Source organism: Camelus dromedarius, chromosome 30 (assembly GCF_036321535.1).
Source record: "Camelus dromedarius isolate mCamDro1 chromosome 30, mCamDro1.pat, whole genome shotgun sequence".
NCBI classification, from domain to species: domain Eukaryota; kingdom Metazoa; phylum Chordata; class Mammalia; order Artiodactyla; family Camelidae; genus Camelus; species Camelus dromedarius.
The window spans coordinates 18,183,344-18,199,227 of record NC_087465.1 but is presented as its reverse complement, the minus strand read 5'-3'; the positions used below and the strand labels follow the sequence as shown (position 1 = coordinate 18,199,227).

At 37.8% G+C, this 15,884-nt stretch overlaps 1 protein-coding gene across 3 annotated transcripts in view; it reads left to right on the top strand.

The window, feature by feature from the left end:
• The window catches only part of TPD52 (tumor protein D52), a 159,095-nt gene extending 145,467 nt beyond the window's left edge, over positions 1-13,628 (top strand). For all 3 annotated transcript variants that reach the window (XM_064480898.1, XM_064480897.1, XM_010979399.3), the window contains one exon: positions 13,202-13,628. In XM_064480898.1, the coding sequence (XP_064336968.1) occupies positions 13,202-13,370 (169 nt within the window). In that variant the 3' untranslated portion in view covers positions 13,371-13,628. The remainder of the gene's footprint in view (positions 1-13,201) is intronic.
• The last annotated feature ends 2,256 nt before the right edge of the window (positions 13,629-15,884 follow it).

Below are 15,884 nucleotides of genomic sequence, written 5' to 3'. Positions count from 1 at the left end.
GTCCCTTCCCTCGTCTCTTTTATGTTAAACATAATATTGAATGAATTTTTGTGGCCTTTTAATTCCTCATATAAAATCTGAACAAGAAGGGAAAGGAGATTTTAAAAAGTAGTAAAGATTGGTGCCTTTAAGATCACCCCTGATTAGATGGGGTTGTTGAATGCGAGCCTGAACTCATATGTTCATGGAGGTTCATGAAGATTGAACTAGTATGTCCACACAGCTTGTCGGAACCATCGATATCTAGTCAGTTCTCTCTTTTGACAGAAAAAAATGAGACCCAGAGAAATTAACCAGGAATATTCTCTTCGTTAATAAGGTATCAGAATCTGATTATAACACTTCAGTTCTCACATCTAAGTTCTCTCTTGTACATTCTTTATTCTCATCAAATCAAAGCAAACGTCCATTTACTAAGCTCCTACTTTGTTGAAGGATTCGTCAGATGTGTTCCTTACCTTGAAGAAACTCCAGCAAGAAAACAAGGCATGCAAGTCATGAAAAGTTATTGATAATGAAAGATTTAAATAGTAGTTGAAGACAACAGTAGAAGCTATATCTCAGAGCACTACTTTAATGGCCAACAGAACTGTGCAAAAAATAATTATTCTTGAAACTCCGTGAAAGGATGTATGTCTTCAGGCTGAGGTAGTCAGAAGACCTTTTCCATCAAGGTTGTGTTTTGAGGTAGGTCTGGATTTTCTTCTCTGACTCACTGGTGAATTCCCCCTCCTTCTATAAAATTTAGCATAACTGTCAGCTCTTCTCCCTGTGGTTGCGACTTTTTTTTCCTAATAGAATTCTTTGCATTTACAAATACTACATCTAGTGTAGTATTCCACATTTCGTTGTAATTGTTTATCTCCCTGCTAGACTCCAAACTCCTTGAGATCACAGACTTATTCTTCATATCCTGACTATCTCCTTGGTATTTAATGGTGATAAATAGGTATTTCAAAAAAATTAACATCTATATGTACTCACACAAATAGAAATTCACAATAATGCATTTTTATGGACTGAATTGTGTTCTCCCACAGTTTGTATGTCGAAGCACTAACCCCCAGTATGACTGTATTGGAGATAGGCCTATGAGGCAGAAATAAAGGTGAAGTGAGGTCTTCAGAGTGGGGGTCATAATCTAGTGGGATTGGTGTCCTTATAAAAGGAGGGGGATACATGAGAGTACTCCCTTGCTCTGTGTGCGCTGAGGAAGGGCCATGTGAGGACATAGGGAGAGGGCAGCAGTCTGCAAGCTGGGAGAGTCTCTTCCAGAAGTCTAATCAACCAGAACCTTGATCTTGGACTTCTAGCCTCCACTACTATGAGAAAATGAATTTCTGAAGTTTAAGACACCCAGTCCCATGGTCTTTTGTTATAGCAGCCCAAGCACACTAATGCACACTTACATCAACAAGCAAATGTAGGATTAGCCATTGCTTTAGAAAATTTTCGAAGTCCTGCCTCCTCAGATCCCACCACACATCTTTGAAAACTTTGTCAACTGCTATCTGTCCATAAGCATCCAACTCTATTTCCAAGTCAGTTTGCCACCAGAGGACCAAAAAGCCAGGCTGTGCCAGTTAGGACAGGAAGCAGGGGGTTCTACACTTACCTTGTTTATTAAAACAAGAATGCAAGCAGCATATTAAGGGGTTCAGCCCAGCTCTACTGTGATCCTGAATGAATTATAACCAGGACACACGGTATTACGGGTAGGGTTAGACCTGGCTGCTGTGAGCCTGGAATTTGATGTGCCAGCACAGCTAAGTCTCACTGCAGTGCCTTTGCCCATGGATAAGTTTCTGATCAGCACTTCTATCCTCCCTACCCAGCGTCTTTCCATCCGTGTTGCCTACAATTCATTTTCCAAAGAGTAGCCAGAGTAATCTTAAAAACAGAAATTTGATCATGCATTTCCCTAAAATAATCCCCAAATCTTTCACAATGGTGTATGAAGGACCATGTATGGCCTGCCTTCTCTGACCTCCGATTCCTACCAGTGTCCCTTCACCACATGCTCTCTGACCACACTGGCCTTCTCTTGTTTCTTTAATCATACCAACTCTTTCCTACCTTAGAGCCTTTGAACTAACTGCCTCTGCCTGAAATGCTCTGCCCCCATCTTTACACAGCTGGCACCTTTTTTGTCATCCAGGGCTCCACTTAAATGTCACTTCTTCAGAGATGCCTTCTCTCACCACCCAGTCTAATGGCATCCCTTATTTTAATTTTCTGCACAGCACTCACTCCTATCTGATTTGTTTGTTTGTTTATTGACTTTTTCCCCCAACTGTAGTGTAAGCTCTGTGAGTACTGGAATCCTGTCTTTCTTATACATTGGTTACTCCACAACCTAGAACAGTACCTGCCCCAGATGGGCCTTTCAGAAATATTTGTTTAATGAATGAATGAATGAACCAGTGAACCAATGAACAAACTGACAGATTGGAGCCCCAGACACAGGACAAGCACTTATGCTGGGCCCACTTTCTCAGGGCTTTTATTCTGTTCCCATATCCTTAGTCACATGGGGGATCTGATTCTTTAATGAAAGGTTTTTCTCTCTCTGACCCTTGCCAGCCCATGTAGGCTACCGTGATAATAACCTCTTAAGTGTTTGGCTTTCCAAAAAGCATCTAATAGCCTCATCTCTTGTTGAAAAGGGCCCAGAAATCAGGACTGACCTGCTAAAATAGTTCTACCTCCCACTGAGGGAACTGGTAGAAAATGGCTTTTCACTCCATCTGTGCCTCCACGGATTGGGAGGGGGGGCGGGATAGTTCCTCTCTTCCTTGTTGGTATCCCCTGACCCCAGTTGAATAGGTGTTTGTTGAAAATTCAGTAATCCTTATTTGATAAGTAACTAATTCCGAGAGACAGAAACAAGACTAAAAGAAAAAAGGAAACTCTGAAAATGGGTTGGTACAATGAATTTAGAAGTCTTCTGTTCTCTTAATGTGGTTGAAAGTGCAGGAATTAGGAATCTGGAGACAGAGGTTCTGCCATTGAAGGACATTATTAAGGACATTTTAGGGATGCAATAATCAGGAGATAACATCTGCCATAAGATAATTTTCAAGCTAAATTTGTTGTTACGTGTGCTAGCAAGTGTTAGGTTTTCAAGCGCTGGGGAAGTGATGATGAAAATCTTCTGGTCATGGAAATATATCCTCAACTGCAGTAATCTTTATCTAGCCACCCTGAAATGACCCAGCCCTTTGTTTTGATGGAAATCCATATTAATCTTTTCAGTTTTCATAATGGAGAAACAACTTTGCTCATCTCATATTCAATATTCAAAACGTGCAGTTCTAACTTTGACCTTCTGCATGATGTCTGTACTGCACGCACTTATTAGGGAAATTAAAGCTTAAACTGAGCAAGATTCAGCTTGGCCCCAAAACTGCCGTGAGCCATTCATTTGGAATTTGATTGAGACAGACTCAGAGAATGTAACTTCTAAACACTGTAACCAATGCTTTTTGAACCAGACCCATTTGAGGAGTTTTTCCCAAATGTGCATGAATCTCCAGCTCTACCCTATTGATTTTGATGGAGTAGGTCTGGGTTGGACCTCGGGCATCAATATTTTTTAAAAAAGAAAAGAAAAAATTGTCAGAAGCTTCCACAGGTGGTTGATTGTGTTTTGCCTCTCAGCTCTGACTCCCTGTAGAGTCAATGAGTGTGTCCCTATAAATTATAAAGTAATCCCTGGAGTTTACTATCCTCCTGCCTCAGCCCCAAATTCAGACTCAAAGAATGCCTTCGATGAGTTTTGTTTTCCTTTCGCTTCTTGTATATATATTGACAGTTGCTGTCAGACTTGTCCATTTGAGCAGTATTTTAGTTATCTTTAATAAAATTATATTTGCAGTTATTATCCTTTCAGTTTTCTATTCTAGTTTATAAAGTATCAATGTAGTGAATTGAGTTTTATTTATTGAGTTTGTATTATGTGCCAGACACTTTCCATACCTTGTAATGCGTTAAGCGGCACATCGACCTTGCCAGGTGTTATGTATTGAACCCTCACTTCACAGATAGTAAATAGTCCATACGAGGTAAGTTTCTTGTACTCAGTCACAGTCAGATGTAGACCTTTCTATAACTTTTTAAAGCTCATATTCCTTCCTCTGTTCTACACTGACAAAACTTATCTCTGGCAATAAATGTATATATTTTCTTCTTATAAAACAAAAATTATACACCACAGAATGTATCCCTTTTTGCTTAGATGCTGTAATTCTAGCTCCAGCTTTGATCTCATGTTAGTCATCAGCATATCTCAGCTGCCTGAAACCATTTACTCCTTCTGTTCCCTTTGGGTTTTTTTGTCCCCCTCATATATATGTATATATATGCATGTTCTGACCAGCACAAAGTGTTTTTTTAATAAAAATAGGCTTGATATGGTTATTAGGTTATGGGGTTTTCTTTTTCCTAATTTCTTGCCACATCTTATTTTGTTAACTCTGAAAAAAGATTGTAATTGTCATTTTTGATGCTATATGTATTCTGACATATTCCACATTATTAAAAAATGAAGTTATTTATAGGACATTTGTAAATATTCCATTTTCACATTTCATAAAATAAATCAATACTTGAGACAAAACTTCTGTTTGTGGCACAAAATACTCATTGGCAGGGCAGGGTTAAAAAGAACTTGGTTTAAGGGAAAAACAAAATTGTATATTTATATTAGAATTGCAGAAAAAGATTTTAGATCCTTATCCAGGATGATTGCAACTTGAGGAAATGCACTTTAGTATTATGAATAAATATTTATTGCTTAGTACCATGAAGGCGTGTAGACTTCCAGTCCCAGTTGGTATGCATTGTTTATGTTGGCCCAGTACATAACACACACTCTATGTAGTATTTTTTAAGGGATAATCATTTATTTTTTCAAAGGGCTGATTCAGGTAGCAGAAGTTATGATCATAATAATTTGTGTTTTCCATCTACATCTTCTAATGGCCTGGGATAATAAACTAGGACTTAAGGTTATGCTATACTTTAAATCTGAATGAGCTGAAACATCAGAGAGCTATGGAACTTCATGAGCACTCCCTACCTTTGTTTTTATTAACTGTGGCTGCTGAGCTCAATAAAGCAGTATTGATAGTACGGTGGTGAGGCAGACCTGATAGGCAGCTTCACAGCAAGAAGCAGTAGGCTGGATAGATCAAGGAAGCCTTTGGAAAAGGGAGATAAACCTGAAATATACCAGAGTCTGTGTATAAAAGTTCATTTGTTAACTGACTATTTAAGACTATAATAATATTTTATATAGATAATAAAAAGTCTGAAAATTTTGCATTTTGTGTATATATTTAATCAGTTTTGCAGCTAATTGCTCTTTATCTCTGTTTTCAAACACTTAAAATTGTATAAAAGTAGAATAAAATTATAAAACTGCAGGAAACCTTAGATCTGTTTTAACATTGTGCTTTTCAAAGGTGAGGAAATTGATACCCAGACAGTTCATTTAAAGAAGAACAAAGTGCACAAATTCCTTCATGCACACGTGTAACCTCTCTCCCTCTACACACACACACACACACACACACACACACACACACACACACACACACACACACACACACACCATGGACAGACAGACGAGGTGCTGGCTTCACATAGAGATCAACATTATGCTAACATTTGTATGAATTAAAAAAAACAAATAGGTGTTTATCGAACCATTAGAAATATTTTAGCGTTTTCTTTTCAAAATAGAAAAGAAAAAATTTCTTCTGAAGTCTTATAATTTTAAGAAATGATTTGTAAGAAAATGAGAAAAAGTTCTAAACTATTTTAACTTGTTGGGATGAAAACATAGGTGGTTAATGATTTCAAAAGAGCTATTTTGAAAACCTCTGAGAATTATGATTACAGCAAAACAGCTAAATTGACTAGTAAAGTCAGAATTCCTCACAATATCCTCTTTGGATACTAAGGTTCAGTCCAAGCCTTGTATTTGTCAGCTTTGTATTATTTAATACATGTAATATCAAAGAACTAGTCGGAGAGATTCTGTCTATTCTGTCTACGAGAACCATCACCAGCGTGTACTGACAGATGTTAAAGAGTATCTGTGGAAAGAATGTCAAAAACCTCTCCAAAGGAAAGTCTTTAAACCATGTTCTTAATACAGAAATGCAAAACCAGATTTAATTGCCCTTTTCCTAAACAGCTCAGACATGCAGGCGCACTGACTGCAGCATATGGTCTGCGAAAGTGCACAGTGGAGGAGAGCGGTCATGGTGAAGGCTGGGATTGAATCCATGTAGGCTGGAGTTCACAGAGATCAGTCAGAGGCAAGCACTTGAAGTTAAAAGAAGGAAACACACCCAGCAGTGAAAACACAGGCTACTTTCATTTTGAATGTGCTCACTGGAGACATCCTCTGTGCTTTCAACACAACAGTATTCAATGGTTTTAATATGAATACAACATTTCTGAAACACTAGTATCTAAGGTATTTTTCTAATTAAAAAAAGGTCTGAAAAATAGGCAACATTGCGTGAAGGATGGAGATTTCTTTCTGATAATATAATTCATTATTGTTACCACTGAAAGTCACCATTTTGCTAGTGGGGAACAATTGAAATAATGAATTGGAGGGCAGCAACATGACTCACAGCTTATTTCAAAGGGAAGACACCGTATGAAAAGGTGACTCCTTATCACCCCTAAAGTGACTAGGTTTGCAGTTCTTGGAAGAAGCCACATGTAATTGAGAACTTAAAAAAAGTCAGAGGAAAAAAAAAATCTGTGAATCCTCTTATACAACTTTGTGTTAGGCAAGTGACTTCCATGTATCTCAATTTTCTATCTGTAACATGGCGGAAGCTATCTTTAACGGAGAATTTTGTTGTAACCTCTAAGTAATAAGACAGTACAGTTGCTATGTATCTAGTACAATGTCACACAGATTTGAGGAAAAATACATAAAAGTAACAGAAAGGAAAGAAACATTCGAGGGTTAGGAATGGCAGCCATGGATCCGATGGTTTATTATTGCTGGATCTAACAATTATTATAACAAACTATTTCAAAGTGCTATTTGTCCTGTAAAACTAGCTTTTCTGCCACCGTGTATATCTGTATGTTGCAGGGCAAGTATGCTTACTATTTTTATTGTTAATTTGAAATGGTCTACAGCTGCACTGTCAAGTGTCTATTTAAATTTAATTCAAATTAAATAAAATTTGAAAATTCGGTGCTTCAGTCACATTAGCCATATTTCAAGTGTTCAATTACCACATTTTATAGAATGTTTCTGTCATCACAGAAAGTTATGTTGGGGAGCAGTGCTTTGGTATTGATATTTTAATTAAGTTTTTATCAATGCATTTTAATGAAAGGTGAGGAGATAAATCATATATTTTCAGACGGCAGGTGTAAAGGAGACGATCTCCTCCCAGGGCAAAGGTGAAGCCAAAGTTTAAGCTGTAAAGAAGGTACATATAACCCACGCAGCAAGATACAAAGATGAAATGGTGGTGTTGCTTACAGCAGTGTGATTTTCTGAAATAGTGAACAACTTTTGCTAATGTTCTGGACAAAGTCAGTCTTCCATTAATTTACACAGTAATCACATTCTTGGAAATTTAGTGTATACTAAACTATTATTTAAAAAAACAACGTTTTATATTTAGCAGACAGAGTTCTAGGCTTAGATAATTATAAGCAGGTTTTACACCCACATCAATGTCTAGCACAGACGCAGGACAATTCTGCTGTACAGAAGAGTCCTGTGCATTACAGAATGTCTCCATCCTATCTATCCCTGCTGATGTAAACCTGATCGTTGTGACAACCAGCAGTACCTCTGAACATTTCAGACACATTTTGGTATAAGTATTTGGTGTAAATAAACATTTATTGTATAAACATTCAAGGTGGGGGCCAATCCAGCTTCTTAAGATTGTCATCTTAAGCCTGTTCCTTTGCTGGATACATTTTATTTATTTACCTTTTTGTTCCATGTTTTTTAAATTGAAAATATTATGCCACTGTGGATCTGATTCTCTTTTAACACCTGTCCGTATCCATTCCTAATAGGTTTAGACTTAAGGAAGTAACCAGGGGTGATGAAAGAAAAATTTCTTCTTTACATATGTCATAGACTTCAGCCTCATACCCTTTAGAAAGTAGGGCTGTGGTAGACGTTGGTTCTACCATTAACCAGCTGTGTGGCTGTGAGCAGTGGCCCAGTGAGCTTGTTCACTGAAGTCCTAGCTTTCCTCAAGGAACACATTGGAAATAAAACAACAGAAATATCACAAGGCCCTGATGTTGTGTAAATGGAATGAGAACCTATTTCTTTTACCTCAAAAAATTTAAACAGACTTAAAATCTAGAGCAGAACTTCTTAATCTTAGAGGTCCATAGATGACCCTCAGGTAATCTGTGAAGCTCTTGAAATTGTAGCAAAATTATGTTTATGAGCATTTGTACATTTTTTAGTAGAAAGAGTTCATTGGTATAATCAAAGGAATAAGGAAGAAAGAACTAATTAAATAAAAGAATGACAAAACTTCATTATAGAAAGAAGACATAAAGGAGACCGTGTCAGGTCTATCAAGAAAGGGGATGGTTGCAGGTTAAGTCTACTATTGAAATGGTGAATATAAAAAGAAGCTAAAAAATGCTTCCGAGAAGAACAAATAATGAACCTATTGAAATAATCATCTTCCCCTTCCAAGAAATAATATGTGCTAAAAATAAAGTAGCTTCATTAAAGTCTTAATCCATCAAGAATTAAAGAAGGAGGAGTGCTAGGAGGTGGGTAAAATTAGTCTGCCTGCCCCTCAGGGTTCCCCGAGCCATGGTGGGAAAGATGCTAGAGTGGATGAATCACTGGGACCCTTTTGTGGCTGACCATAGATGCTGCTTTCTTGTTTTTAGTTACAGTGTGGTTAATGCTGGGAAATGTGGACTGGTAAATGTGTAGTTCTCTGAATTTTACTTCCTTTTGTTCAGTGCTATTTTGCCTCACATCCTCAAAGGAAATTCAAGAAGAAGAAGTTGCTTTCATTTGGTAGAACATTTATAATTTTAAGAGAGGAATGCTTATACCATTAAAATAAGTAAGATTTGAATCAGAGCAAATTATTGAAAGAAAACCCACCCCCCAAAACTTAACCTTCTACAGAAATCCTTCATTGGTTTCATTATAACTGCATTATATCTGGGTGTGCTCTCATACTCTCCATCACTGAGGTGCTGGAACAGCAGGTGCCACTGGGTTTGTTTTGATGGTGGTGGTGGTGATGGTGGTGGTGGAGGTGGTGATGATGAGGATGGTAGTAGCTAACATGTCTCGAACATTTATAAGGACTTGGCATATGTTAACTCATTTCATGCTCACAAGAACCTAGAAGACAAACATAATTATTATTCCCATTTTACAACTGAGGAAACAGAAGCAGAGAGAGAAAGTAGCTATCTCAGGGTTGCATATTTCTGGGATAGAGCTGGGCACATATCTCGTCATCTGGCTCCAGAGTCCACACTCTCAATCACTACGTTGCCTCTTCTGGATTTTTATACTTAGGCTAAATCTTTGAATAAAACGAACATTTAAGAACTGCATGAACTATCTGGGGAAAGAGTTTACTGGTGTATTCATTTTAAGTCTTGTTATGTGGGACACTGGAAACCCACAACGGGAAGACTCAGTAGTATAAGCGATTATCAAAGACTGCAGTGCTGAAGGTTCACCCCGAATTACACTGGCAGAAATGGCGTTCTCAGAAATACATTCTGATTTCCTTATTTTCCTCCAATAAATAGTGTTTCAAAGTTAAAGCAAGGATAAACTCCACATTAATGTGTGGCTGCTGTTCCTGTTGAGTGGGGAATGCGCTAACCTTTCCATGTCCTGGGTTTCCCAGAAAGGACAGTGTGTGTGGGAGAGGCAGCCCCACCCCAGCTGTCAGTGGGCTTTGTTCAAAGGACTCTATTTAGGTGCATTTTTCCAGTATATATTATCATTGCCTGACTTTTTTTTTTTTCTTTTAGTCTATCTAAATTACTCAAAAGTCTTTTGACTTTGTCATCACTTATAGAAAACATCTGTTACTCTTGAAAACTGTTAATGGTGGACACAAAGTTCTGTCAGAGGTCCTCATTCTTCTGGCCCTTTGTATGTGTGTAGGACATTCTGGCCCATACACAGTAAAGGTAATTCTAGGTCAGATCTTTCTCAAGTGGTGATCAGAGACTACTACATCAGAATCACCCAGGGAGCTTTTAACAAAAAAGGCGAATTTCCAAGTCCCACCCCAGATTTGCCAGCTCAACTCTCTGGGGTTGCTTCTTTCATTGCATTTTTAACCAGCGCTCCAGGAGCTTCTGAAGTACTGGAAAGTGTGAAAAGCACTGTTCAGAGGGCTACATTAAGTGAAATGTATATGCATCACGGTATTGTGGTACTGTAAGAGGCACAGATGCGATTAAAGCCCTGCCCTTAATGAGTAACAAGCTGATAGGGAGCGTAACACCTAGAAATAATTAAGTACCAAAGACATAGAAGCAGCTGCTTCCACATAGCAGAAGTCAGAGAATTTTCTAGAGGGGTTTTGCTTTGTTTAGTGCACAGTATGTACATATGGATGATTCTTCATTCATTCAGCACATGTAAATGCCTGCACTTTGCTTTCCATCTCCTTTACCAACTCACTGGATGACTTCTAGAACTTCCAAAATTTTTAGAGATGAAGGCAAAACTTTCATATTATTAAAGTTTACTGTTAAAGGTACCTAAAAATAGGGACAGTTTTGCTTTCCATAAATTACCAAGCATAGTGGGCACTCAGGAGAGCGCTAGCATTTCTATGACACAGAACCCTGTACACTGAGAGCTTCCCCTCAGTGTGACTGTGCCCAGAACTTTTGTCTGAAGTGTTAGTGAATGTTCAACTCTTTTTATAAAAAGTCAATGTTCCCCTTCATTATGGTTAGTTTATAGTCTACCTATGAGTAATACTCCTAAAAATAAGTTTAAAAAAACAAAAAGGGCCAACTGTGAACAATGGAAGGAGAACTAGCATTATTAAGCACTGGGCACCAGGCACCGTGCCAAGCAGACGTCAGAGAGGTTAAGTAAATGAGCCTGTCCACACAGCTGCTAAGGCCAAGTGAATGGAGAGTTTGGATAATCAGAGAAGTGGTGGCTTTTGTCAGCAAGCGTTGTGTTAATTTATTGACAGACATTTGAGTACCTGCTGCATTGGGACTGGAAGGATACAGAGATAAACAGTGCCAGGGCTTGGGGAGCACACAATCTAATGAGAAATCAGACTGACACAGATGACCAACACGAGTGAGTGAAGGGCACTGACGTGACACTTCCCGTGCTCTGTGTTTTCAATATGTTACCCCATTTAACCTTTCCAACAAACTGCGAAGTAGTTAAAACCTGTTATATATATGAGGAAATTATTCAGAGAAAGAAAGTTACCCAAGGTCACCTAAGTAGTACTCAATGGGACTCAGTTTTGCATCCAGATCTGTGACCTCGAAACCTCTGTCTTCCTTGGGAATTCCAATGAGGGTGTCTGCATTCTGATCAAGGGAGTGTGGGGGCCCTCAGGGTCCGCGTTGGGTGCATTCTACCTGGATACTCAGGAGTCAACAGGATTTATTTAGAAGGAAAGTTCAAGCAGTGCTTGCAACAGAAACAGAGGTGCAGTGGAGTAGAAGCGTGCGGGAATGGACATGAGGTCATTTCCACTTCAGCAGGACAGATATGGAACCCATGGTGAGAGATGGACTGGAAAGGTAGGCTCTGGGAGGATCATGTCATACCTCAAGCTTTAGCTAAGGCTGATGAGACTTGAAAGGCTAAGCTCAAGAAATATCCGTGTTAAAAAATGAACAGAACTTAATAACTAACTGGATGTTGCAGCAGAGAAACTTGGAAAGGGGAGTCAACATGAATCAAAGCCGATGAAATGAATCACTCGGGTAGGGCTGTGAGGACAACTGAGAGTCCATCAGAACACAGGTTACAGCTCCAAGTAATATAGGAGACAGTGTTCAGCTTCACCTTGTCTGGGAACCAACTGTATTTTCCCAGTGGTTAATTCATATGGAATATGTTCTATAATTGCTGTTTTCTAAGAATATAAAGCTGCTCCTTAATTAATATTCTAGGAGATCTCTTTAATTTTTCTAAACAAAGTATGATCTATGCTGTCAGATACACACACCCATATATGTATATATAAATACATACAGAAGGACTAGGAAATGTGACTGATATTGTGATTTTCCTTATTTTACAAAGGGACATTTATTTCTGTAATGAGAAAGAAAAATAGCTTTAAAAAATAAAAAAGCCAAATAGCCTAACTGTTTACTTGATGGACCACTTATGAATTCCTCCAGAATACCTAATCAAACATTATGTGAACACTGTTCATTATATGGTCTACCAAAATCATTTTCCAGTGACTTTGGGGAGAACTTTGTTTCTTCATTTTCTGTTGATATAAAATTATTTTAATTTTAAAATTAGAGTACTTGAGGTAAATATTTAGATTTGTAAAGAATTGTCATTTTCATTCAGTAGCTATATTTTCACTCTCCTGAACCTTTTCATAATGTTGATGTTAAACCCTTAAAATAATTAATCAGGAAGAAAGACGAATGAGTATCAGTTTTCATTTGATATAGTAAGATACTTGATTATTTTATTGACGAGATTTAGCCATCATGCCTGTTATGGCCATCATTACACTTTAATTACAGTGCAGTCAATCCCCAATATGAAGTAGTTTGCACTTACACTTTTTTCCATTTTGTTTTGTAAAATTTCGTTTACTTTAAAAAGATTTTAATTTTAGAAGACAAAATGTTTCTGAAAACATTTTTTTCCCCTTGATATTCTTTGACTTTAAAAATGAATGACATTAAAATAAATGTCAGTTTCAAGAACCGACTTGTTTGAATTTCAGTTTGGAATACACTTCTGGTTATAAAATCTTTAAAGGCAATTTTAAGATGAAAATTCTGATACAACTAAATTACTTTTCTGTCAAAACCAACAATTTCTCAGATATTAATGTTAATTTCTTAACCTTGAACCAACACAAATTAAGATTAGAATTTGGATTTTACTTGAAACCAGTTGTTTATTTTATGATACACAGAATTAATGGGTTTTTTTCTTACTGTTTAGGAAATACCAGATAGGAACCAGAGTCCGGCTGCGGCTGTTAGATCTTGAACTTACATCTAGGTTCCTGGGAGCGACAACAGATACAACAATCCTAGAGGCTGATGCAGTTCTTTTAGGACTCCAAGAGAGTAAAGACTCAAAATCAAAAGAGGAACATGGTGAAAAATAAATGAATTTCATTTGGTGTGTTCACTCTTTTTTTGTTGAACCCAGATATTCATCAAGAATGCAATTAGACAAATTATGGATAAATGTTTGAAAGAAGACATACTATTTCTGAAAGCTGTAATTATAGCTCTTAGTTGTTAGAATTTTCTTTAGCTGTATCTCCCCTCCCCGTGTTTTTATATTCATTCTTTCCTTTGGTTGGGATAGTGTAAACTGTACTGAGAACTTCTTTCAATAAATACGTTTTAAGTGCTCTCTATGTGCATGGTACTGTTTTAAATACCGAAGAAATAGCAGTAAACAAATTAGACAAAATTGTTTGCCTGGTGGAGCTTACCTTTGGCCTGGGGGAAATAGAAAATAAATAAGTAAAATATATAGTATGTTCAACAGTGATATGTGCTAAGGACAAAAATAGAGCAGGAAGGGCAGAGGATCTGAATAGACAGTTTTCCAAAGAAGGCATACAGATGGCCAAGAGGTATATGAAAAGGCGCTCAACATCAGAGTGATGTGTCAAAACCACAATATCACCTCACACCTGCTAGAATGGCTGTTATAAAAAAAGACAGGAAATAACAAGTGTTGGTGAGGATGTGGAATTTTTAAAAGGGAACTGTTGTGCACTGTTGGTGGGAATGTCTGTTAGTGTAGCCACTATGGAAAACAGTATGGAGCTTCCTCAAAAATTAAAAATAGAACTTCCACGTGATCCAGCAATTCTTATGGACATATCCAAAGAAAATGAAAACATTAACTCAAAAAGATATATGTACCCCCATGTTCATTGCAGCATTATTTATAATAGCCAAGATATAGAAGCAACCTAAGTGTCCATCAACAGATGAATGGACAAATATATATACACACATACCCATACACACACACACATACACATATTTAATGGAATATTATTTACCCATAAAAATAAGGAAATCTTGCCATTTTTGACATGGATAGACCTTGAAGGCATTGTGTAGTGTGAAATAAGACAGAGAAAGATAAATACCATGTGATCTCACTTAAATATGGAATCTAAGAAAAAGAACTCATGGATACTGGGAACAGGTTGGTGGTTGCAGGGCAGGGGTCGGGGGTAGGCTGAGTGGGCAAACTTGGTGGAGGGGGTTAAAAAGTACAACCTCCAGCCATAAGATAAATAAGTCATGGGGATGTAATGTATAGCATGGTGACTATAGTTAGTAATCCTGTATTGTTTATTTGAAAGTTGCTAAGAGAGTAGATCTTAAAAGTTATTACAAGGAAAAAAATACACAACTGTGTATAGTGGTGGATGTTGACTTATTGTGGTGATCACTTCTCAATATATACGAATATCAAGTCATTATATTGTATACCTGACACTGATGTATGTCAATTATATCTCAATAAAAAAATAAAGCAAGGAATGGGGTTATGAGACATCAGAGTGACAGACTGTAATTTAGGTTGTACTGTCAATAGAAGACCTCAGAAGGATTTACTTTTTTTATGTAAAAGATTTTATTTTTTTCACTGATACAGTATTTAGAAAAAGCTTTTTAAGAGCTTTTTTTTTAAAAAAAAAATTGAAGTATAATTTACATATTATATTAGTTTCAGGTATATACCATAATGACTCGATATTTATATATATTGCAAAATGATCATGACAATAAGTCTAGTTAACATCCATCACCATACAAAGTTACCAGAATTCACCGTTGAATAATATCTGAAGGAGCTAATCACATGAGTCCCTGGGAAAGAGTATTCTAACAGAGGGAGTGGCTGGGACAAAGGACAGGATTGTGCCTGTCCCGTTTAAGGAAATGGGAGGAAGCCATGAAGCTGAGCATAAGAGGAAGAGGGGGTGAGCCTGAAGAAGTTGGGAGGCATTGAAAGTCCTAGTATGAATTTTGGCATTTATTTCCACTGGTTGGGGTGGAGGTCTTTGCAGGATCCTAAGCAGAAGAGAGAGAATCTGACTGACAGTTTAGCTGGATCCCTTACTAGCTGAGCAGGGCAGCAGCAAGACTTGTAGGAGACTGGCAGCAGTCCGGGGGGGAGGTGATGGCAGCTTGGACCAGCGTCGTAGCAGTGGAGGTGGTGGGAAGTGGGCGCAATCTGGGCATATTGTGAAGGTAGAGACAGTAGCGTCTCCTAACATGTTGGATATGGAGTGTGTGATGAAGAGAGGAGTGAGGCATGACTCCAAGGCTTTTGGCCTGTGCACCTAGAAGAATTGAATTGCCTTTAACTGGAAAGGGAAGAGCAGTTTGGAGGGGACTATCAAGAGCTCAGTTTTGGACATGTTAAATTCGAGATGCTTATTAGCCACCTAACTCGAGATGTTCTGCAGGCAGTTGGATGCATGAGTCGAGTTCATGGGACAGGTCTGGATGTAAAAGAAAAACTTGCAAATCATAAACATTTTATCATACTTCAAAATTATGTAGGTCAAGCACCCCAGAACAAAGATTACGCATTCGAAGAGTCCCATATTAAGCAGGCATGGCCCATCCCTGGTACTCCA